Raw genomic sequence first — 23,392 nt, 5'->3', positions numbered from 1 at the left:
AGAAGCAGGTTCTACTTGCACAATTGCAGGGCAGCCTACATCATCTAATAATGAATTTTGCAAAGGACCTTTTAGCATTGATTGCACTGGAACAAACCTCAGGTACATGAATTTAAACATTTCTAACAGAAATACTGCAACCGCAACATGCCTGGATTGGTGCTATATTGACATATGAGAAAAAATTAGGGCCGACATTGGCAAATCGCCTTTATGGATTTCTGCTGAGAAGATGATGAATGCTGTAGGCTGTTTAATTGCTTATCTAATTGTGGGCAAGTTGGACAATGAGACTGCACCTAAACCCTATTTAATTTAGTGTGAACTTCAACAATTCCTAGATTCATTAATGATGGACTTAAGGTACTATGGCCAAATGGCATAAGGGAAGAGATCATTGTGTTGATGTACACAGATGCAGCTAGACATAAATTCCCAGAAGTAAATACAATGATATCAGTAGTAAAGAAGATTTTATTGAAATGTCCTTGCCATATACAACACTACCTCTGGAGCCAGTGATGGTGGGCAACGTGGATTGAAGTCCTTATTTTCTACAGAAGGCACTTTTAAGCCATGAAGTCAGTGATGGAGAATTTTTCTTCTGATACTGCAGTGTCTGTGAGTGAATCCTTGTCAGCATTCTACAGTTCTGAAGTGCACAGTTCAGTTTCATACATCGCAAGTCACTTCAGTTGGCTTCCCGGCCAGTATCAAGAAACTGGAGACTTCAAGCGTGCATCTCCGAGAGGTTGTGGGAGTAATGGAAGATGCAGTTCAGAAAATCAGAGTTGTACCAGGTGAAGTGGGTTGTGTAGCTTCCAATAAACTGCAATCTGAGCTGAGTAAGAATCCTGGATACTCAGATCTTGTTGTTTTGGCTTGCTTATTTAATAGCAAAATTTTAGAACTCCATGAAAATATTAATCCTAGCACAAACCCTCTGTATAAATATGAGCCACTGACTTTTTGCGAAGTTGAGCAATCTTTCTCTATTAATAAAGACATGGTTATAGATGGAAGACTGTGTGTGGCAACAGAACATTTGGAAAAGTAAATTGAAATTAATTTTGCATCCCATTCCAGTGTGAATTTTTGAACAGAAGACACTTGTACAACAGTACAGTGCGCAGCAGAAGTGAACAGATTAAGAATTAACATACATATTTGACTAGTCTACCTGTGAAGTTATATTTTTCAGGAAAAAAAATAAAACTTTGGATTTTACATGTAACTGCATCGTTAAATTTTTATTTACATGTTTCATTAGTTTTGGTCGCTTATTTATTTACTAATTTTTTAATTTATATTACATAAAATCTGGGCTTGCATGATGATGATGATGATGATGATGATGATGATGATGATGAAGAGAATAATAATACCAACACAGAAGTTATAGCAACATACCTTTATCTGGTAACACCTGTGCAAGTGTATATGAATCTGGGTTCCCCTCCAGACCCAGCTTCAGCATAGCATTTCGTATAACTTGTGGAGTACGCTCATTGTTGCTTAGCATTATGCTCTTGTACAGCACAATACCTGTGGGGAGGAAAATAAATAGTTGTGTATCTTTCAGGATTATTTTATTAAATGTGATATTTTTGTGTAAATGCTCATATAAAACATGAAGTAAAAATAAGGAACTATGTTAACTTATTTAAAAGTTGGAGCAACCAGAAAAAGGGAAATTTGGGGTTAGTGTCCCATTGACATTGAGTTAATTAGAGATTGAGCTCCAGCTGGAATGGAGGAAGGATGGAGAAAGAAATATCCCACACCATTTCAAAGGAGCCATGCAAACGTTTGTCTTAGACATTTAAGAAAACAATGGGAATGATTCTTTGGGCATATTATGATCATCTTTCAGGTAACTTTGATATTTATACAACACATTATTCATCATACTTGACACATTGAGTACGCTGTATTTTTATAATGCTGTTTATGCTTTGAACATGGCTTATATCTGATGTACACAATATGATAATATATGCTAGTATCTCCCAGGGATTACTATTTTGACATTATCATAAGGAAACAGTCACATGTTTGAAACCATTGCACCGATGATATTTGTAGACTGACTTCGTATAGCTGGACACCACAGCCTTGATTAAAGAATGACAGTTTCCATCGAGCTGTTAGTTTAAATGAGCAATTTATTAAGCACTAACCAGTATGTGTATGCAAACATTTAATATGTAACATACTTGTGTGCAAAGATTAATACACATGCATAATATATAATAAGTGTATGCCATAGAATTCTTTCAATGAATACAGATGTTTATTTACAAGGGAAGATTTTCATTTTGCTTTAAACAGATGCCCAGTATGTGCATTTATGAATCCTGAGCATTTGTTGTACCACACTGAACCACTGATACATGGACTGTGACTGTGTCTGTTACTTCCAAATTTTGTTCTTTGTCGGTAATAACTGTGCTATTTCTTGTATTATGGTTATGTACATTGTAATATTTAGGTGTGTCACCATGGTGGCTTACCAAAAATGTGCTGAGACTACATATATACAATGAGTATACAGCAAGATATTTATTTTTGATAAGGGCATCAGGACAGGTCTACCTGTACCCCAGACTATGTATCAGCCTAACAGCTCTCTTTTGTAGCATCAGGATTCTGTTCAAGTGCACATGAGCACCACCCCACCACAGCTCTACCCCATAACTTACAAATGGGAAAATTGTCCCATAGTATACGGTTTTCAGTGTTTTATTACATACAATTTTGGAAGCTAGCTAAGGAAGTACAATGCACTGCTTATTTTTTGCATACAAAGTAAACAAGCTTTTCCCATATAAGAATACCATCCAAATGCAGACCAAGGAATTTACAGTCTTCATTGTCCAAATATAAAGTTCCACAAATATTTTCAACAGACATGTGGCATGGGATGCCTGGGTTGAATGTGAGTAACTGGTATTTTGTGTTACTGAATTTTGGGGCCTGGTTAAAAATTTGAACTAACAGCCTTGTGGAAACTATATTATTCTTTTCTTTATAGAGGTTTTGTGTATGTATGTTTACACACACACACACACACACACACACACACACACACACACACACACACACACACACACACACAGGGTGATTAAAGTTCTTGTTTCAAAATGCTGTTACAATGAACCGCTGCTGCTCAAAGTGATATCAAATTTGAAATGAATATTATCAAAGAACAGGGGAAACAAAACAAAAAAATAACAAAAATTTTACCACTAGAAGGTATTGAAAGTGGCAGAATATGCCAAATGAAAGATGTAGGGTGCATGACTGATCCCCAGTTTGTGTCTGAGGAACATTCGTGTACCTCACATGTTACATTTGGCTTATGATCAGCATGATGTCTCAATTCAGGACTTGCGAGCTGCTGGTAAAATTCTTTTACAAGAATGGTGATTGTGTGCTAGTAGATGTGCAGAAGTTCCTGACTCGAGTATGAAAAAGGCATTGGTACAATGTTTGCCAAAAACAGGAATGCAGAATGTGGGCAATGGAAAATCTGCTCACACATCAACTGGTGCCACTTTGTTCTGCAGCCTGGACGTCCAGATCCATCTGATCTTAATCCATACAACTTCTGGCTGTAGTGTTATCTGGACGATGCTGTGTTTAGTGCTCGACTTACAAGCATAGTTTTATAGAAGGCACACATAGTGCAATGAATGCTGAAAGTAACCCCTCAGACGATCTGTTGTGGAACATGCCGTTTCTCTATTTCAACTTGGGGCAGTAAACTGTGGACAGTTGAACATTTGTGGGTGAAAAAAAAAGCAGTTGCAATTACACACAAAATTTCCTAAAGCAGTTTTAATGAACATGTTTCATATTTTAGTTAAGAAAGACATATCTTAAGATCAACTGATTTGTGTGTCAGTGCCTGGCAGAACATGACTACTTGGAAGTATGTTTTCCCTTCAGCAGATGTACTTGCTGAAATCAGTAGTAGTAGTAGTAGTAGTAGTAGTAGTAGGAGGAGGAGGAGGAAGAAGAAGAAGAAGAAGAAGAAGAAGAATTGCAGGATTCTGTCATGTGCATATTGCAAAGGATCTAGGACTCAAACTTTCACCAGGCAGCACATGTATCTAATAAACAAACTTCAGTTAATTTTTGTTTTCAGACACATCTGAACATAGTATGTACCATATTTACCCAATTATAAAGTAGGGTTTTTTCCCAAATTCATCATTTAAGAAATACTTGGTCATCTTATTTTCGCAGATTAAACTATTGCTGTGGATGTCAACTTTATTATGTTGTTTAGTAGAGTATATATAGGTTGTCTAACATTTATAAATGAAGTTTTGGCTACTGAGGTCACATGCAAACTTATTTTGAAGAATTCTGAAGGGCAGATGATACTTGTGTTTGAACAGGCTCAAGATTCCCCAATACTCTGAAGCACTTGATACAGTTTTGACACTCTCGAACAATCACTTGACATTTGTCTCGTGCTGCACTAGTGGAAGGGATATACAAGAAACTGGGAACTAACCACTTCGACAGTGTATTGCTTTGCTTAAAATTTGAAAAATTTTTGGGAACACAGGAGGAAATAGCATTTAATTCAATCTTCTTACAAACTCTGAAAAGATTTGAAATAAAATCTCTCATACATGTATGGATACTGTTTACAAATCTTATTGCTGTTTTTTAAGTAATGGTTACATTATAAAGCAAAAATATTCTCCTTCAAAAAGCATTACATGATTTTGAACCCAGATCAATATTTTATTTGATTGTGAGAGACGGTGATGGTTTACTAAATGAGTTGCAAATAAGTAATTTGTTTTTGGTGTTCATGTATTAGAATACCAAGTAAAAAATTTACCAGCTTCTTACCATCCTTACGACATGATGGTGACATTCAGATGAAGCAAGAAGGAAAATTAATTCAGACTGAAGTGTCTCACAAATAAAATAAATAATACAAAATGACTGTAATTGTTATTGCAAGAATAAATTGCAGCAGCAGGAGATAGTACCAACAGACGTCAATAGATTGCGGGGCTAGCAAATGTTCAAGTTGAGTCATGACATCAGTCTTTTATTTATGTATTAGTTGCTATTGTTACATATGACTTGTACCCTAAAGATACTGTTGTCAGTGTTTTACCATTGCTCAAGCACAGCCCACAAGGAGGACTGGAGGGGGAATAATGATACTAGTTTGGCTGAGAACTAGGATGAATGCAGGGAGACGAGCAAAGAGTGAGCAGCAAATTTCATTGCACTGCCAACCATGGGAATCTTCACGGTATAATTTGGCATTTTAGGACCATCTGTCACATTTAGATTACAATTTGCCTGAATCCATTTGTGGTTGGAACTGAATTGACTTTAAAATTGGACAAATGCATAATACTAGCATTTATTTCTGCAGGAGACAGTAAAAGCCTAGATAGGGGTCATGGCATACTAACATGTTCCATGCTGCAATGTTGTAGATGCTTACAATGACATATGACGGGAATGAAAAGGAGAGTGTCCACTCAGGTTCTATGCAGTCAGTGAGAGAGTAGTGGGCAGAAAATATGTTTGAAAGAACAAGAGACTGTAACATACTCGTGTCAGTGCAGAAGTAAAACCTGATAAAAATGCAGATAAAAAATAATTTGTTCTCAAGGAAACTCTTAAAAATAAATAAATAAATAAGACAAAACAAAGGGTCATCTCTTAATCAGGGCCATCTTATACACAGCTTAATATGGCAGCATCCAAACAAGAATATAAAAAATTGATTTCAACTGTATTTTTATGCATTTAGTCCTTTAGTCCTTTATCTTTTGAAGAAAACTCAAACAGTTACCAAGAAATGTATTATTATCAATAACATATTAAACAGATTTGTTAAAAGACACCTTGTTAAACAGATATATGGAGGTACAAGTTGTCATAGTAGTCAGCATTATTTTTTTTTTCCATTTATTTTATCATTCAATTTCTTGTGCACTATTCTGATTCAGCAAGCCACATTTCCCATGTGTCAACTAGAATTTGCATGTAGTCATAGTAGCTAATATTGTCATTGCTCCCATGTAGTTAGTTATTTTGTTTGTCTCTTAGCAAAAACTACATAAATACAAAGAAAATGTTGTTGTTGTTGTTGTTATTGTTGTTGTTGTTGTTGTTGTTGGTGGTGGTGGTGGTGGTCATGTTTGTGGTAACAAGGGAGTTAAAAGAAGTCAATCAAAGCGGAATGGCTATACAGGGATTTTAACACAACTCTTCCTCAATGAGTCAAACGTGCTAGCCAGTCTGTCGCATTACTCAGTAAGGGAGCTTGGCCTTAATGAAGCAATAATGGAATAATGTACATAATATGAGATTGTTTATGGCACAATTAGTCCTCACAGTGTTTGTTGTACAATAGTTAGTATATAGGTCAAATAACATAAATAAGCTAGCACATTAATGTTGTGCAGCACTAGTAAACTATATCTGCTCTTCTTGCATGAAGTTTCATTATTATCATACAACTATAGAAGGCTATAATGACTGCACATCAGCTCATAGGCACTTTTGCTGCTAAAATGTAGTGATGGAACTGCAGTGGGGGTGTTGTGTATCTTGAATACTGCAAATACACTTTCACAGGACACAAATTAATATACATCCACAAGTTTACTGCAGGCATTTGTAGCAAATGCAGCATATATTTATTCACAGTACATTATTACCTTCTGTTTCAACTGAACTTGTCTCAACTGTGACACGTATGATGTAAAAGTCGTGCAACTTATTTTGAGCAGGACTGTGCATCTGAGAAGGTACAGTTAATGACTTGCTGGTAGTACTGTTGCTTTGATTTCCAGCTGAAGTATTTGTGTTGCTGCTGCTCATAGATACATCAAGTGATGGCAAGGAAGAACTGCTGGATGAGGATGACATTTGTGATGGCGATGTCTGCAATAAAAAATAAATTATTATTATTTAAAAACAAAAACAAATAATAACTATTGCACAAAATAATTACTGAAGTTATTTGTCCATTTTGTACCAATCATTCATGTAAGTTACTTTACTTGGTTTTGTTCTTCAATATATGCCCAAGACACCTGACTGCATGAATAATACCTTTTTCAGTAAATTATAATGTCAAGTCCCTCTCTCTCTGGTGGGAAACAAAGGGTGTCAACATGAAGAAGACCTGTATCGAGCTATCAGACATCATCCAACTGATAACTGATTATGTTTGGTGTGTCCTAAATTCCCATCTTAAGGCCCTTAATTTTTCTCGTTTATATCACTGACCTTCCCAGTAACATGAGCAGATGCCAGTTTTGTTTTGTTTGCAGATGATACAAACATTACAGTAAATAGCACACCAAGTATGGTAAATGAAAAATACATGTACATTAATATATGGATCCTAACCATTTCTTTATCACTGAATTTCGAAAAACCACACTATATGTGGTTTAGTATTTTTAAGAGGTGTCCACTCTTGTGAGGGTTACAGAGTCTTTGTGAAAACTTCACTTCTGCCTTGTGCCATTTGTGAATGTCCCTCTTTCTTTGGAAAGTTCTCTGCTGTTGGCTATGAACCTTGTTAATGAATAGATATATAACAAGTGCATGTATGAGGGGGTAGTCAAAGTTTTAAGTTCCACCACAAAAAAGTTAAGTTATATAATGACATTTTTGATTGTTTACAATTACATGTGTGCAATTTTGGTACACAGTGAACTCCTCAAGCCACAGTATTTAGATGAAGTGGATTATCTGAAAGGTTTAACCCAAGAACTATTTGCTTTAAACTGCTCATATATTTGGTGAGTTACTGTTTTAACTGTGGCCTGTATTGTGGATTTCGGCAGCTTGAACAGGAAACTGATACTATGAGCAAAACATTAACATTTTTTTTCTTTATTAGTGACTGACATTGGCAGGTCATTAACAAAAATCAATAAAATTGATGGTTTGAGTATTGAGTCCGGAAGAACTTCATGTGCAACATTTCACCACTCTGAATTTACTGCTATGCCTCCACCTGTTAGGACAACTCTTTCATCTCTGTTGTATAAGGAAGATTGTAACTAAGCAAGTCAGTTGCCTTTGATGTTATAATGTGGATATAGGTATTTCTATTTGTTTGGAACATATCTATGGTTTGTGTTTGTGTTGTCTTTCACCTTGCATAAGGGTGGGATCTGGTTGCTATGATGCACATCTGCTTAGTGAATATGAGGTCATTGACACACATATATATCTTAAAGTGAGAATCACTAATATTTTACAATTTTCAGAATACTGTGTGTGTAACTTCTGTCCTGAGCTTGCTACTTAAAATGAACACAAAAATATTTAATCTTCCAGAAAATTTTCATTTTTGAGACTTCTTTCATTTTACATCTTTTGTCTGTTACGACAGTCATTTTTATAGCATTTGCAGATATCACATCTGGTCACAAGAAAATTATATTAATTTTGTGATAACTAAGGTTTATTTCCTGTCTCTTGTTTAATTATCTAATGGATAACTTACTAGTTGACTAATTGTTGTGCTACATACACAATGACACCATAGAAGTATATATGTTGATTTTACATTAGCCTCCCTAAACCCCAAAATCCCTGTCTGGTTCAGGTTCATTGATGAGATCTTCATGTTGTGAACACAGGGTAAAGACATCCAATATCTTTCCTTCACAACCTCAATACTTTCTCTCCCATCCACTTTACCTGGACCTCCTCAACCCAATGTACCACATCCTGGATGTTGATCATCTTTCTCAAGGCTCCATCTGCACCCACCAACCACCAACAATAACTGCATTTTGGCAGCTGTCATCCCTTCCACATCAAAAATCCCTCCCAAACAATCTAGCACCAGGGGATGGCATATATTCAGTAATGAGAAATCCCTTTCCCAATATGCTGAGGGTCTCAGAAAGCCTTCACAGAAAGGCACTATCCCCAAGACCTAGTCCACAAACAGATTTCCCATGACATATTCCAACACTTTCCCAATCCTCCCACCTCCAATAAGAACCAACTACAAAGGAGCATGCCCTTTGTCACCCAGCAGCACTGCAGACTGGAGCAACTGAACCACATCCTTTGTCGGGGTGTTGATTATCTTTCATCATGCCCTGAAATTTGGGTCATCCTACCCAAGATCCTTCCCACCCTACCTAAAGTAAAGTAGTGTTCTGTCACCCACCCAACCAGTACAACACCCTGGTCCATCCTTATGCCACTCCCAATCCCAATGACCATCCCCTTTCCACAGGGATCATTTCTCTGTAGAAGATCCAGGTGCAAAGCCTGCCCAATCTACCCAGCCAACACTTCCTATTCCAGTCCTGTCTCAGGCCTACTCTACCTTATCAGAGGCCGGACCACCTCTGAAAGCAGCCAGGTCAATACCAATTCTGCTGCAATCACTACACAGGTTTTTATATTGCTATTGTTACCAACCAGCTGTCCACCAGGATGAATGGTCACCGCCAAACTGGCCAAGAGCAAAGAGGACCACCATGTGATGCAACATGCAGCTGAACATAAAATACTCAACCTCAATAGTTGCTTCACAGCCCAGACCATCTGGATCCTACACTCCACAGCCAGCTTTTATGAACTTTATAGATGGAAGTTACCCTTACTACCCATTCTCTGCTTCCAAAATCATCCCAGCCTCAACCTATGATAACATACTGTCTACACACTCTTCACCCAATAGTTTCTGCCCTCTCTGTCCTATCACCTCTTCCCAATTCATGCCCCCTCACCCTCATTGTATGCCCCACTCTGCCAATGCACCCACTGGTATTTTCCCCTTCTCTGTTTCCCTTCCCATTCCTGCCCCATCCTCCCACCTGACCTTCCCTCTCACACAGTATCCTGACGCTGTACCTGATAGCCTTGACCAGCTACCATCTAGTCCCTACATGCCCCATTTTTATTTTATTTATTTATCCATCCATTGACAATAAATATTGTATGGATGTTGTCAAGGGTACATGTAAGCCATTTCAAAGAAATGGGACACAAACAATATATACGTAAAAAAGTACAAAACAAAATAATACAATGAAGTTAATAACAACACATGGAAGTTAGTAATAACACAATGAAATTAATATAGCCTATATACATCCCTGCTTGTTATTTCAAATGCATAGTCTGTTTTTCATAAGGCTTTAGTTTTGTCCTCCCTAAACAGCAAGTCCTTATATACACAACACTGCTTAAGTATATATTTACATCACACAACAGCTGTCCTTTAAGTATGTAAATGTAATGAATGATTAGGTAATGAATGATTAGGTAATGAATGATTAGGTACAGATAGAGTATTTTACATTTTGCCTTTGTAAATATCATCAGAAAAAATTTATTGACCTACATAGTCATTTACAGAATAAAAACGTTGTTCTACTAGAAAATTTTTTAAATTCTGTTCTAAATTTGTTATCATCTTCTAACTGCCTGATGTTGACTGGCAGTGCGTTGTTCAGTTTTGCACCGATATGGCTCACATGTCTTTGTGTATTTGTTCTTTTTGTTCGCCAAGTATGGAGTGCTGCTCTATTATGGGTATTGTAGTTATGAAAGTCGGCATTTGTCTGAAAATCTGCAATGTGGGTCCTGACATACAATACACATTTGTATATGTATAATGATGGTATAGTAAGTATTCTAAGCTTTTTGAATATGGGTTTGCAGTGCGTCTGTGAGCTATTATTCGGATGACCCTCTTCTGCAACAGAAAAATTTGTTTTAGGCTTTGTTGTGGAACCCCAAAATATTATACCATATGTGGCAAGAGATTGAAAATAGCCAAAATATGCCATTCTGGCACCCTCTGAGGTACAAACATTTGCAATAATTCCGAGGGCAAAACAGGCTGAATTACGTTTCTGTGCAAGTTTTATTACGTGGTCATTAAAATTTCAGTTTTCATCCACATGCATCCCCAGCAATTTTGTTGATGTCACTCTGTCTAAGGCTTTGTCACCCCACACCAGATCGAGATTTACATTTTGACATCTTTTTCCAAACTGCATATAATTTGTTTTATTTACATTCAATGTCAACCTGTTTGCATTGAGCCAAGAGTGGATGTAATTTAGTTCTTTATCAGCAGTTGTTGGTAGCAATTGCTTTGGTGCACTTATTATCACACTAGTATCATCTGCAAATGTCAGACAGTGCTCTTCTCTCCTCCTACCTGTATTCTGTTGCCTCACCCCTCTGTGCCCCACTCTGGATTAATGCTTTTCTGCTTTTGTTCAACGCAGGAATTGGAATCTACCCATAGGCACTTGACATTGTGTTGTATGTGTACGAGCTGAACCTCCTTGTGTGTGTGTGTGTGTGTGTGTGTGTGTGTGTGTGTGTGTGTGTGTGTGTGTGTGTAGAAGGCTATGACCAAAAGCTAAATGTATATCAGTCGTTTTGTTGTGCCTGTCTGCAGCAACACAGTGTGTCTTCTTTACAGTGATTTAGCAGTCAACACTTTTCTTAATATTGTTGATATTCCAACCTGTCAAGTCAGTTTTTCCATATACAGAATTTCTGCATTTTAGCCTCGAATCAGAAAAATTATTGCTCCAAAACTAAAGTTGTGAGGGCTATGGGTGGCTAGGCGGTATGGAAGGGACTTTGGGGCATGGAATGGGTGGCAGCTGTGAAAGTGGATCTGCACCCCAGCATCTCTGGCATATGGTGAGTAGCAACTACCCTTTTCATAATATTGTTACATTCCATCCTGGATTTTCCAATGTTTGAAAACTATTCTATGTTTTTCTCATTGAATATTCAGTATTCTACAGGATTATTTCATTCTTACAACACATACCTTTCTGTCTAGTGAGTTATGTGGTGACGATGGGAGGCTATCCAGGTCACAATAAAACTGACTGCTAGAACTACTAGATGTACTTGCAATGGAATCATTTTTCCGATGCCCCAGTCTGAAAATGAAATATAAAAATATGTTCTATAATAAATGATCAGCATTTAAATAAAAAAGATACGTCAGAAATACAGCACAATAGCAACTAATGTCTGCAGTCATAATTTTTCCTGGAAAGATAAATCTGTTATGCTTCACTGTTGATGCATTGTTTCCTTGTTATTTCTCTGCACTTATTTTCATATTTTATGGTGACAACTTTTTATTCAAATCATAACATGTATAAAAAAAAACATAGTAATGGAGTTATATGATGATATTTCCTTAATAACTCATCTTAATTATGTAATAATCTATTACTTCTTGAATATGAGGTACTGCCTGATATCCTCACCATAGCAGTAACTGAGCAAATAGAAATTTGCAAGGAAACATCTAAAGTGAGAGAGATACCTAACATACCGGTATCAGTATCTGAAAGAGTGGTAGAATATGGGGTACCAGCAGAAATGTCAGGAACATCCAGCAGAGTTGAAGAGGAAACAATTTCTTCAGATAAGAAAGCCTACAAACCTAGTGTAAACTCATGTGCACCTGAAACCTCCAAGGATGAAGCTGTCAGCACATTCGACACACTTAATGCCTCATGCTCACTTGTAACTAGGACTGCAACCACACCAACAGCCAAGAACCATTCTGCTAGATCCAGAAACTCATCAGCTGCTCTGCAGACATCTCAAAGGAAGAGTCTCAGGATAAGAAGAGCTGCTGTGGGTAGTGACTATTTTTTATGGGATCTTCGCAATTTGAAGAAGAAGAAGAAGAAGAAAAGGCAGAATATTTACAGTGTCAGCAAGAAAGTACAAAGGTAAATAGTGCAGCAAATCCACTACATGAAACTTTAACAGTTGTATACCAAAATGTGCAGGGACTAGAAAGTAAATTAGCTGAAATAGAAGTTCCATTAACTGACTACCTAAAAGACATTAACATACTATGCATAAGTGAGCACTGGGTAAAAGAAATGCAAGCATCTAGCATAATTATTTCAAATTTTGAAATGATTAGCAAATTTTGTAGAATCAACCATAAAGGGGTTATGTTAGGACAGGGGTAGAACCAAAAGAAATTAAATGTAAACTAAAATGCATAGAAAAAGATTTTGAATACAGTATATGTGAGCTAACCAAAGTAAAAATTACTATTGTGTGTTTGTACTGATCACCATTGGGCAACTTTGCCATTTTTATGGAAAACCTTAATGGACTACTGAATGAACTTGCACATAATGTAATTGTTCTTGGCAATTTTAATGTTAACTGTAAGAATGATTGTAGTAAACAACAGCAACTGTGCAATCTGTTTTCGTGTCATAATATGATGGTAACTGTAAATGAAGTTACAAGATGCGGAAATATGTCTGAAACTATAATAGATCAAGTATTTATAAACAAGGACAAGTGTGAATATAACACTGAAGTAATTGACACTGGTTTCTCGGATCACACGCGTATCAAATTGAGTTTAAATGTCACATCTTACAAGGACCTTGTTATCAAAAACAATTACAGAGAAAGGAGATTTATAAATGATGACAGCATAAGAATTTTTAATTACATTCTGGAAAATAACAACTGGGGTAGTGAATCAAGTGGTGATGTCAACACAAAGTTTGACTCATTCCTTGAAAGCTACAAACACTGCTTCAATGTTGCCTTTCCTATAAAAAAGAGTCAAAACTAAACATAAAACCAAAACATGGGTTACACAGGGGATTAGAAAGTCATCAGACACTCTCAGAAAGTTAAATGAATCAGCCAGGAAGAATGTAGCACTGAAAGCACATGTGAAATGTTGTAGAAGCCTGTACAAGAAAGTAATAATTGCAGCTAAGAAGCTTGATAATGATTCATATATTGAGAAAGGTAACAACAAAATGAAGTCAACTTGGGAGGTAATAAATAAAAATATAGGTAGACACAAAAGAAAAGATAACAGCTTTGTCATTAAAAGTGGGGGTAAAACTGTTAAGGACCCACTTCAGATTGCCAACATATTTAACAAACATTTCACAAATATAGCCATAAATTTAATTAAAACTAAATGCAATTCCAATAGCAAGGTAAAAATCCCCATGAATGACATGACAATGTTCCTATATCCAGTAACTGAATCAGGGGTACTTAATGCTATAAATAAGTTAAAAAATAAAATGTCATGTGGGTGTGATGGGATTCCTGACAAAGTCATTAAGCAAAGTGCAAGAAACATAGCCTCACATCTCACTGAAATTATAAATGAATCTTTTAAGACAGGGGTGTTTCCATCAAAACTTAAAATGTCAACTATAAAGCCACTTTTCAAGAATGGTGATAAATATGATGTTAGTAACTTCAGGCCTTTATCAATGTTGTCAGGTTTCTCAAAAATAATAGAAAGGATAATGCATCATGGACTATACAAATTTCTTATTAAGAATAGAATATTAGTTAATGTGCAAAATGGTTCCGTAAAAATAAATCAACTGAAACAGCCATCATCAATTTTTTGCAACTTGTTCTAAATTCCATTAATAGAAAGGAATTAAATTGTGGATTGTTTTTAGACTTATCAAAGGCCTTTGATGTCATTGGCCATAAGTTACTGCTTAGGAAGTTATATGCCTATGGGGTACGTGGAGTTGCCCACAAATGGTTTGAATCATATCTGTCGGACAGGTATCAGAAGGTGGAGATAAGCCATGCAGATAGAACATATTCATCAAGATTCGAGAGAGTTTTGTACGGATTACCCCAGGGATCTGTATTAGGGCCGTTACTGTTTTTAGTTTTTATCAATGACCTACCAAGTCACCCATCTGAAGCAGAGGCAGTACTGTTTGCTGACGATACAAGTTTGTTTGTTAAAGCAAATAGTGAAGCTGACTTAAAGGAAAAAGTCATATTAGCAACAGATGAAGCAGACATATGGTTTAATGAAAACAGACTCATTGTGAATGCCAAAAAAACAACATGGATCAACTTCAGACATATTACAAATAAAATAAAAACTAACCTTACAGTAGAACTGGGTAAGTGTAAGATTGAACAAGCATCATACACTAAATTCTTGGGAGTATGGTTTGATGAACACTTAAGATGGAAAAAGCATGTAATATCATTGAACAAAAAATTAAGTCAAACATGTTACATACTTAGAATGCTTAAAAGCTCATGTAATATTAAAACAGTGTTATGTGTTTATTTCTCATTCATGCACAGTTTATTAAGATATGGTGTACAGTTTTGGGGGAACAACAGTCTAACAAAACATTCATTTGGACTACAAAAGAAGGCAGTCAGAATAATAAAAAGTATAGGATATAGAGACTCTTGTAGGCATGCTTTCAAAGAATTAAAAATCATGACACTACCATCCTTATACATATATGAAAGCATATGTTTCTTAAAAGAACACGAGGAATATTCTACATTAAACAGAGAATTTCACAATTACGAAACAAGGAATAGGAATGATTTCCACAGAGAAATTTACAAAACGGCTATATATCACAAAAGTGTACTATACCAACCCAAAATCCTCTACAGTGCTCTCCCCAAAGAACTAAAAATAATACCAAAACTGCACATATTTAAAAGAGAATTAAAAAGCATGTTATTGAGCAATAGTTTTTACAGTATTGAAGAGTTTATGAATCATTGACAATAAAAGCACAGCTAATATTTCCCTGACATAATAAATATGTGTAATTGCTCCCATTTAAATACTTGCTGTTTCTATGAAAGTGTGAAACAGTGTTAATGTAAGAATGGAAATAATCTTTAATGTGAGAATCACTAGCCCTTTTTTTTTTTTTTTTTTTTTTTTTTTTGTTATCCTACTTGTATATTTTTTATGTTAATGTTCTTATAGTTCTATTAAAATTGTAATGTTGAAGTGACAAGTAAATTCAATTACAAATTTTCATGTACATGTATTTTAAATTGTATTGTTTATTGACAAGTCCTATGTCATTTTGATGATGTCCTACAAGGACGCTAATAAATTGAATTGAATTGAACAAAGATGTATCTTCTAGCCCCATGAATGTGCAGTGCAAAGTGTGCAACACCGACAGCTATATGATATTGTGGATCAGTTCTATACAAAGTATTCTGTCCCTTGAACCACTAGGACAAATGTTTACTTGGTGATTTCTATGTTAGCCAGTGATTCTTAAAACCAATAACATCATTGAAATCATAACTTCGGTACTTTGGACTGCTAATAATGCACTCCTCTGATAATGGAAGACTCCAAGTATAGTATGAAATATATAGTCTGTATTCACATTTGTAAGAAATTCAATACAAAAGTAACTAGCCAATTCAATGTTTTTAGCTCTTATGTCAAATAGTAACAGTAATCTTAGTTTTTGGAAACCTTCATGTAACTAATGATGTGGTACAGAATAGAATTGGGGAGGAAAAAAATGTAAAAAAACCTGAATAGAAGAAGGGATTAGTCGATAGGACACATCATTCTGAGACATTAAGGAATCACAAATTTAGTATTGAAGGAAAGAGAGAGAGAGAGAGAGAGAGAGAGAGAGAGAGAGAGAGAGAGAGAGAGAGAGTGTGTGAGTGTGTGTGTATGTGTGTATGTGTGTGTGTGTGTGTGTGTGTGTGTGTGTGTGTGTGTGTGTGTGTGTGTGTGTGTGTGTGTAGATGTAGTGGGAGACCAAGAGATGAATATAGTAAGCAGATTCAAAAGGATGTAAGTTGCAGTAACTACTCGGAGATGAACAGACTTGCACAGGATAGAGTAGCATGGAGAGCTGCATCAGATTGGTCTTCAGACTGAAGGCCACAACACACAGTCCCTTGCACAAAGTCATTTGATGACCACAAAACCACTTACACAAAAAGAATAGGTGATCTGAATCACCTTCTGATGTGAGTAGCATAAAGAAGTTGGGACTGTCTGCAACCAGTCCTGGGGATGTGGCTGCAGAATTGCACAGAAATGCATCCTTATGATGGACATTACGTATTAACTACCACATGTAAAAGCCATAAACTAAGGCTCATTTTGCAGAGACAGGCACTCTCTCCTTACCAAGTTACACACATCACATGACAGATTGGTTACAATTTGAATTTTCTAGTAAAGCTCGATTTCCCTCTTGAATAGTAGGGTTCATTGGATGGTCATTTCATTATCTGCTTATATGAGAAACAAACAGGTGTTTATGTTTCACTTCTGTATGAGATCATTTTTATTTTGACACTACCACTGCCCCCCCCCCCCCCCACCACACCCCACCCCACACCCCACCACATACAAAACAAAAAGTGAAAGCAAATTATGGTAGTTTTGTTGTTTCAGCTAAATGTGAGCAGTTGCCTTTCATTCCAAACTAAAATAAGGTTGGTACAGAGGCATATTTTGGTGCTGTCTTGTTAGTTATAGGCTATACAACAATATACATTCCCATCTTCAATTTATGACAATGTTATTGCAAGGTACATCTGTTAAAGTTTTGTTTTAAAAGTTTAATATAAATGTAACACTCTCTATAAAAGAAGTTCTCTTACAGATTTCAGCCACACATCTGAAAAACCAATTTCATTGTGCTGTTAGACAATACACATTTCAGCAGAACAGATTCCTAGAATTGAAATACATTACTTTATAACTGTCATTTACTTAGTCTTTTAAGTAAAAAAACTGACAATTCACCATCACCATAATTTTTCTGCCACAGCAAACCAGGTCCTACCTATTGCCTGATCTCCTCATTATATACATTTTTGTTTACTATAGGCAAGTTTACTCACTTTTGGTTTCATTAGGCAAGCATAGAGAAACTTTTTTTTCCCCCAGAGGCTGTTATTAGTTGTTCCAGTAACCATTGCTGCTTTTGATCCATATGTTCATTTCGGTAGGTGGTATGTTTTGTACAGGCTAATCTTAGAAGAATGTGAGTACGTTTCCTCCCAAGGCAGATGACATACTGCATGGTAGAATTTGAAAGCTCTTTATATTATTTTTCAGATCCCTTTATGCATAGTGCTGTTTGAGGAATCAACAATATCCAAGTACTGTAAGTTGTTTATCGTATCTTAAATCATCATCTCCAGTTCTTAGATGGACTGTTGGATAGTTCCTGCTCAACATCAGACCAACTGCATTTGTTTTGCAGGTTGTAAGACTCATTCTCGTGAATTCATCAAACTGAAGTTGTAGTTTAGTTTGTACCTCCACTTCTGTCTCTCCCCTTATCATTGCATCATTACATCACTGGCAAAAGCTAAGCAATTACTTATAGACTCGCTCTTTGGACTGCATGTAGACATTAATGCATTATGATGATGAAGAGTGGTGAAAGAAAACTTCCTTGCTGGACTTAGCTCCTTGTTTTGAGCCAACCTGACCGACCTTTCTGGACCTGTACAAAACTCTTGACTTGTTCATATCTTCCTCATGCAATGATGTTATCAGGAACTTATACCTCAGACATTTCAAGTGTTTGTTGTTTCTCCCAGTACTTCTCATAGAGGATTCTTTTGACAAAAATGAGTACCACCTCCTCAAATGTAGATTCTTCAACCAATATAATAAAATAATAATTTCAATGATAATCTTTATATGGACCATACTGAATGTGAAATGCTTTACTGCAAAGCAAACATATATAATTAATTTTAAAAAAATAATATAATTACGTATTAAAATAATGATGTGTGGTAAGGCAACTCATTCTTTATGTAATTCTGAAATGTTGTCACTTGCATTGCTACCAATGGGAACACTATTTGGTAAATAAAAGAACAGCACAAAGCACTCCTCTCCAAAAACAAGAAAGCACACATTATCCATATCAATCACAAAGAGAGAATGAAAGAAAGGGAAAAAGGCTAAAATAATTCTGTTCATTTGATTATTTGTTTTTAGGGTTCTGTGCCTCAGTCAGTAAAAATGGAACCCTGATAGGATCGTTTTTCCTTCCTTCCTTCCTTCCTTCCTTCCTTCCTTCCTTCTTTCCATCCATTCTCCTGCAGGATGATCCTTCCATCCATCCTTCTGTCTGTCCTCCTGCATGACTTCACGTCACATTGATGTCTTGGAATCCATGGGACTTCCAGTATCAATGTTGGTAGCAGGCAAACTGGTCCAGATTCTTGATTCCCACAATGGTTGAACTGTCGATATACGAGGTGCATTCAAGTTCTAAGGCCTCCGATTTTTTTTCTAATTAACTACTCACCTGAAATCGATGAAACTGGCATTATTTCTCGACATAATCGCCCTGCAGATGTACACATTTTTCACAAAACTGATGCCATGATTCCATGGCAGCGGCGAAGGCTTCTTTAGGAGTCTGTTTTGACCACTGGAAAATCGCTGAGGCAATAGCAGCACGGCTGGTGAATGTGCAGCCACAGAGAGTATCTTTCATTGTTGGAAAAAGCCAAAAGTCACTAGGAGCCAGGTCAGGTGAGTAGGGAGCATGAGGAATCACTTCAAAGTTGTTATCACGAAGAAACTGTTGCGTGATGTTAGCTCTATGTGCGGGTGCGTTGTCTTGGTAAAACGGCACATGCGCAGCCCTTCCCGGACGTTTTTATTGCAATGGAGGAAGGAATTTGTTCTTCAAAACATTTTTGTAGGATGCACCTGTTACCGTAGTGCCCTTTGGAATGCAATGGGTAAGGATTACGCCCTCGCTGTCCCAGAACATGGGCACCATAATTTTCTCAGCACTGGCGGTTACCCGAAATTTTTTTGGTGGCGGTGAATCTGTGTGCTTCCATTGAGCTGACTGGCGCTTTGTTTCTGGATTGAAAAATGGCACCCACGTCTCATCCATTGTCACAACCGATGAAAAGAAAGTCCCATTCATGTTGTCGTCGTGCGTCAACATTGCTTAGCAACATGCCACACGGGCAGCCATGTGGTCGTCCGTCAGCATTCGTGGCACCTACCTGGATGACACTTTTCGCATTTTCAGGTCGTCATGCAGGATTGTGTGCACAGAACCCACAGAAATGCCAACTCTGGAGGTGATCCCCCAAAACAATTCTCTCCACTTTCTCGATCATGTCGTCAGACCGGCTTGTGTGAGCCCAAGGTTGTTTCGGTTTGTTGTCACACGATTTTCTGCCTTCATTAAACTGTCGCACCCACGAACGCACTTTCGGCACATCCATAACTCCATCATCACATGTCTCCTTCAACTGTCGATGAATTTCAATTGGTTTCACACCACGCAAATTCAGAAAACGAATGATTGCACGCTGTTCAAGTAAGGAAAAAGTCGCCATTTTAAGTATTTAAAACAGTTCTCATTCTCGCCGCTGGCAGTAAAATTCCATCTGCCATATGGTGCTGCCATCTCTGGGACGTATTGACAATGAACGCAGCCTCATTTTAAAACAATGCGCATGTTTCTATCTCTTTCCAGTCCGGAGAAAAAAAATCGGAGGCCTTAGAACTTGAATGCACCTCGTACATAACTAAGTTTGTACAGAACCCTCAGTGAGCAAGTCCTACTTGCATCTGGCCAATTTCTTCTATTTAACATTTCAAGATTTATTGGTGTTGTCAACATTGACTATGTATGCTTCCTTATTGTCAAAAAGTGATTAAAATAATGTTACCTTTCAGAGCAGCATTTCACTTTGAATATGGTCAGCATACAGTTTATCATTAGAAACATTGCCATTACTACATATCAGTTGTCATCAGGATGACAAGAATGTGATTCACAGTATATCAGTTGTGTGTTTAATCTGAAGGCTGACAAGAATACAACAACATATTTCCATGTCAGGAACTAGAAAATAATCAATATCAATCAATAGCCATGGAAGGAAACTAGATGTTAACACTAAAACTTGTTGCATGGCTTTTAATAAATATTAAAGAAATTTAACACATGATAAAAACTCACCCTGGTCGTTTTTTATTTCTGTGCTCTCTGACAGTGCCCATAACAGACTGTCCTTGTCCTGGTATGGGTGGCTCTATCTGGCATGATAATTCATATGCTTCTCTGTCATCAAGTACCAGAACTGAATCAAACCAGCGATCAAACATTGGATCATCAGGAATGTTATACGCATTGGCTGCTCCCTGAAGTAATTTTATCTGGGGAAAAAAAGACTCATGAGCTGACTTTGTGCTTAAAAATGGTAGCGGTCACTTTGAATGGGAATCTGCTGTCATTAGTAGAATTTGTCTTTAATTCAAGAAATTATGTAACATAAAAATGACAAAATCTCTCTAGCACCAAGTATGAAATGTAGCAAGGTGAGATTACCCCACTTGCTATCATTCTATTCCTTATAATAATCTTTTCTTATTATTCAGCTGATTGTGAGTATACAAATGTGGTGTATACTATGTATACATGAAGTGAGCAAGTTCTTATTTATGCAGCAGCATTTTATGTAATCTCATTAATAATATCAAAATTTACCAATTGCTGATATTAGTGCTATATTTACATCAAAATCTATATCCACACAATTGCTCTGCAATTCACAATTAAGTGCTTGGCAGAGGGTTCATCAAAATGCCGTCAAGCTATTTCTCTATTGTTCCACTCTCTAATGGTGTGTGGAAAAAATGAGCACTTAATCTTTCTGTGTGAGCTCTGATTTCTCTTATTCTATTATGATAATCATTCCTCCCTATGTAGGTGTGTGCCAACAAAATATTTTCACACACTTAAGTGAAAGCTAATGACTGAAATTTCATGAGGACATACTGTCACAGTGAATAATGCCCCCCTCCCTTTTTTTAATGATTGCCGCTACAATCCACATATGATATCTATGGTGCTCTCCCCCGTTATTTCACAATAGCACAAAATGAGCTGCCCTTCTCTGAACTTTTTCGATATCCTCCACTGATCCTGTTTGATGTGGATCCTGCACTGCACAGCACAGCAATACTCCTGAAGAGGGCATACAAGCATAGAGCAGTCAGTCTCTTTAGTAGACACTTGTTGCACTTTCTCATTGTTCTGTCAATAAATCAAAGTCTTTGGTTTGTTTTACACACAACATTATCTACATAATTGTTCCAACTTAAATTATTCATAATTGTAATCCGTAAGTATTTAGTTGAATTTACAGCCTTTAGATTTGTGCAATTTATTGTGTTACTGACATTTAGTGGATTCCTTTTGGTACTCACGTGGATGACATTACACTTTTCTTCATTTAGAGTCAATTGCCACTTTTTGATCCATACAGAAGTCTTGTCTAAATTGTTTTGCAATTTGTTTAGATCGTCTGATGATTTTATAAGGCAGTAAAAGACAACATCATCTGCAAACAATCTAACAGTGCTAATCAGATTGTCTCCTAAATTGTTTATGTAGATCAGGAACAGCAGAGGGCCTACAGACCTTCTTGGAGAATGCCAGATACTACTTCTGTTTTACTCTATGACTTTCCATGAGTAACTATGAACTGTGACCTTTCTGATGGGAAATCGTGAACCCGGTCACACTGCTGAGATGACACTCCACAGGCATCCAGTTTGATTAGAGGTAGCTTGTGAGGTACGGTGTGGAAAGCCTTCTGGAAATCTAAAAATATGGAATCACTTTGACACTCCCAGTCAATAGCTGTGTGTTTTCTTCTCTTTTTAAAAAAAATTTTGTTAACTAAGAGAAATTAGTAATAAATGTTTTCACCACAATATAGTGCTTGAAAATTTATGTGAGATAATCAGTATTTCTCAGAGGATTGACATCACTTCTTAGAAAGCCCCAATTTCATTTTTTGAAGTGTATAAGGGGCATTCAAAAAGAAACAAGCCAGAGGCATAATTACAGAAACTAGTACCTGTATGTTAGAAGTATTGACCCTGCCTGTTGAGACACTTGTCCCACTGAGACACAATGTGGTGCATGGCTGTCTCATAAAATTACTGGGGCTGTGATTTTAACCAGTTCCGCATGTACAGCTGGACGTTGTTGTCCGAGGTGAATCATTTGCCCCTCAGAGCCTTTTTAAGGGGTCCAAAAATGGTGTAATCACAGGGATAGAGGTCTGGACTGTATGGATGGTGGCTGAGAATCTCCCATTTGAATTTCAGCAGGAGTGCCACAACTGTGTTGGCCATATGAGGCTTTGCATTGCAGTGGAGGAGAATGAAACCACGGGTGAGATTGCCTAGTCATTTAGATTTGATTGCTTGGTGAAGGGTGTAATTGCTAGCCTTTTGTGAAATATAAACCCAATTGGAATCAAAACTGGTCATCACACAGATGTTGCTTAACAGAAATAACTGTGCCAATAAAACACATTTAAATCCAGTATTGAATTGTGAGGTCACCATCTAAGTTACTTTCAGGTTATGAGAGTTTAATTCCACATTTGCCACTTTGGAATTTTAGTCCACAATCAGGTTAGTACACTTATATCTTGTATGGAAATAATATTTTCATGTACATACCAGTTAATAAATTTACATAAAAAGCAATAATGTTTTATGATTCTG

At 36.7% G+C, this 23,392-nt stretch overlaps 1 protein-coding gene across 2 annotated transcripts in view; it reads right to left on the bottom strand.

The window, feature by feature from the left end:
* The window catches only part of LOC124615461 (ral guanine nucleotide dissociation stimulator-like 1), a 558,067-nt gene that overhangs the window by 7,899 nt on the left and 526,776 nt on the right, over positions 1–23,392 (bottom strand). For both annotated transcript variants that reach the window (XM_047143368.1, XM_047143367.1), the window contains exons 11-14: positions 20,829–21,025; positions 11,837–11,951; positions 6,711–6,936; positions 1,411–1,545 (exon numbers count right to left, since the gene is read on the bottom strand). In XM_047143368.1, coding sequence (XP_046999324.1) covers positions 1,411–1,545; positions 6,711–6,936; positions 11,837–11,951; positions 20,829–21,025 — 673 coding nt within the window. The remainder of the gene's footprint in view (positions 1–1,410; positions 1,546–6,710; positions 6,937–11,836; positions 11,952–20,828; positions 21,026–23,392) is intronic.

Source organism: Schistocerca americana, chromosome 5 (assembly GCF_021461395.2).
Source record: "Schistocerca americana isolate TAMUIC-IGC-003095 chromosome 5, iqSchAmer2.1, whole genome shotgun sequence".
Taxonomy (NCBI): Eukaryota; Metazoa; Arthropoda; class Insecta; order Orthoptera; family Acrididae; genus Schistocerca; species Schistocerca americana.
This window is presented reverse-complemented; position numbering and strand designations above follow the sequence as displayed.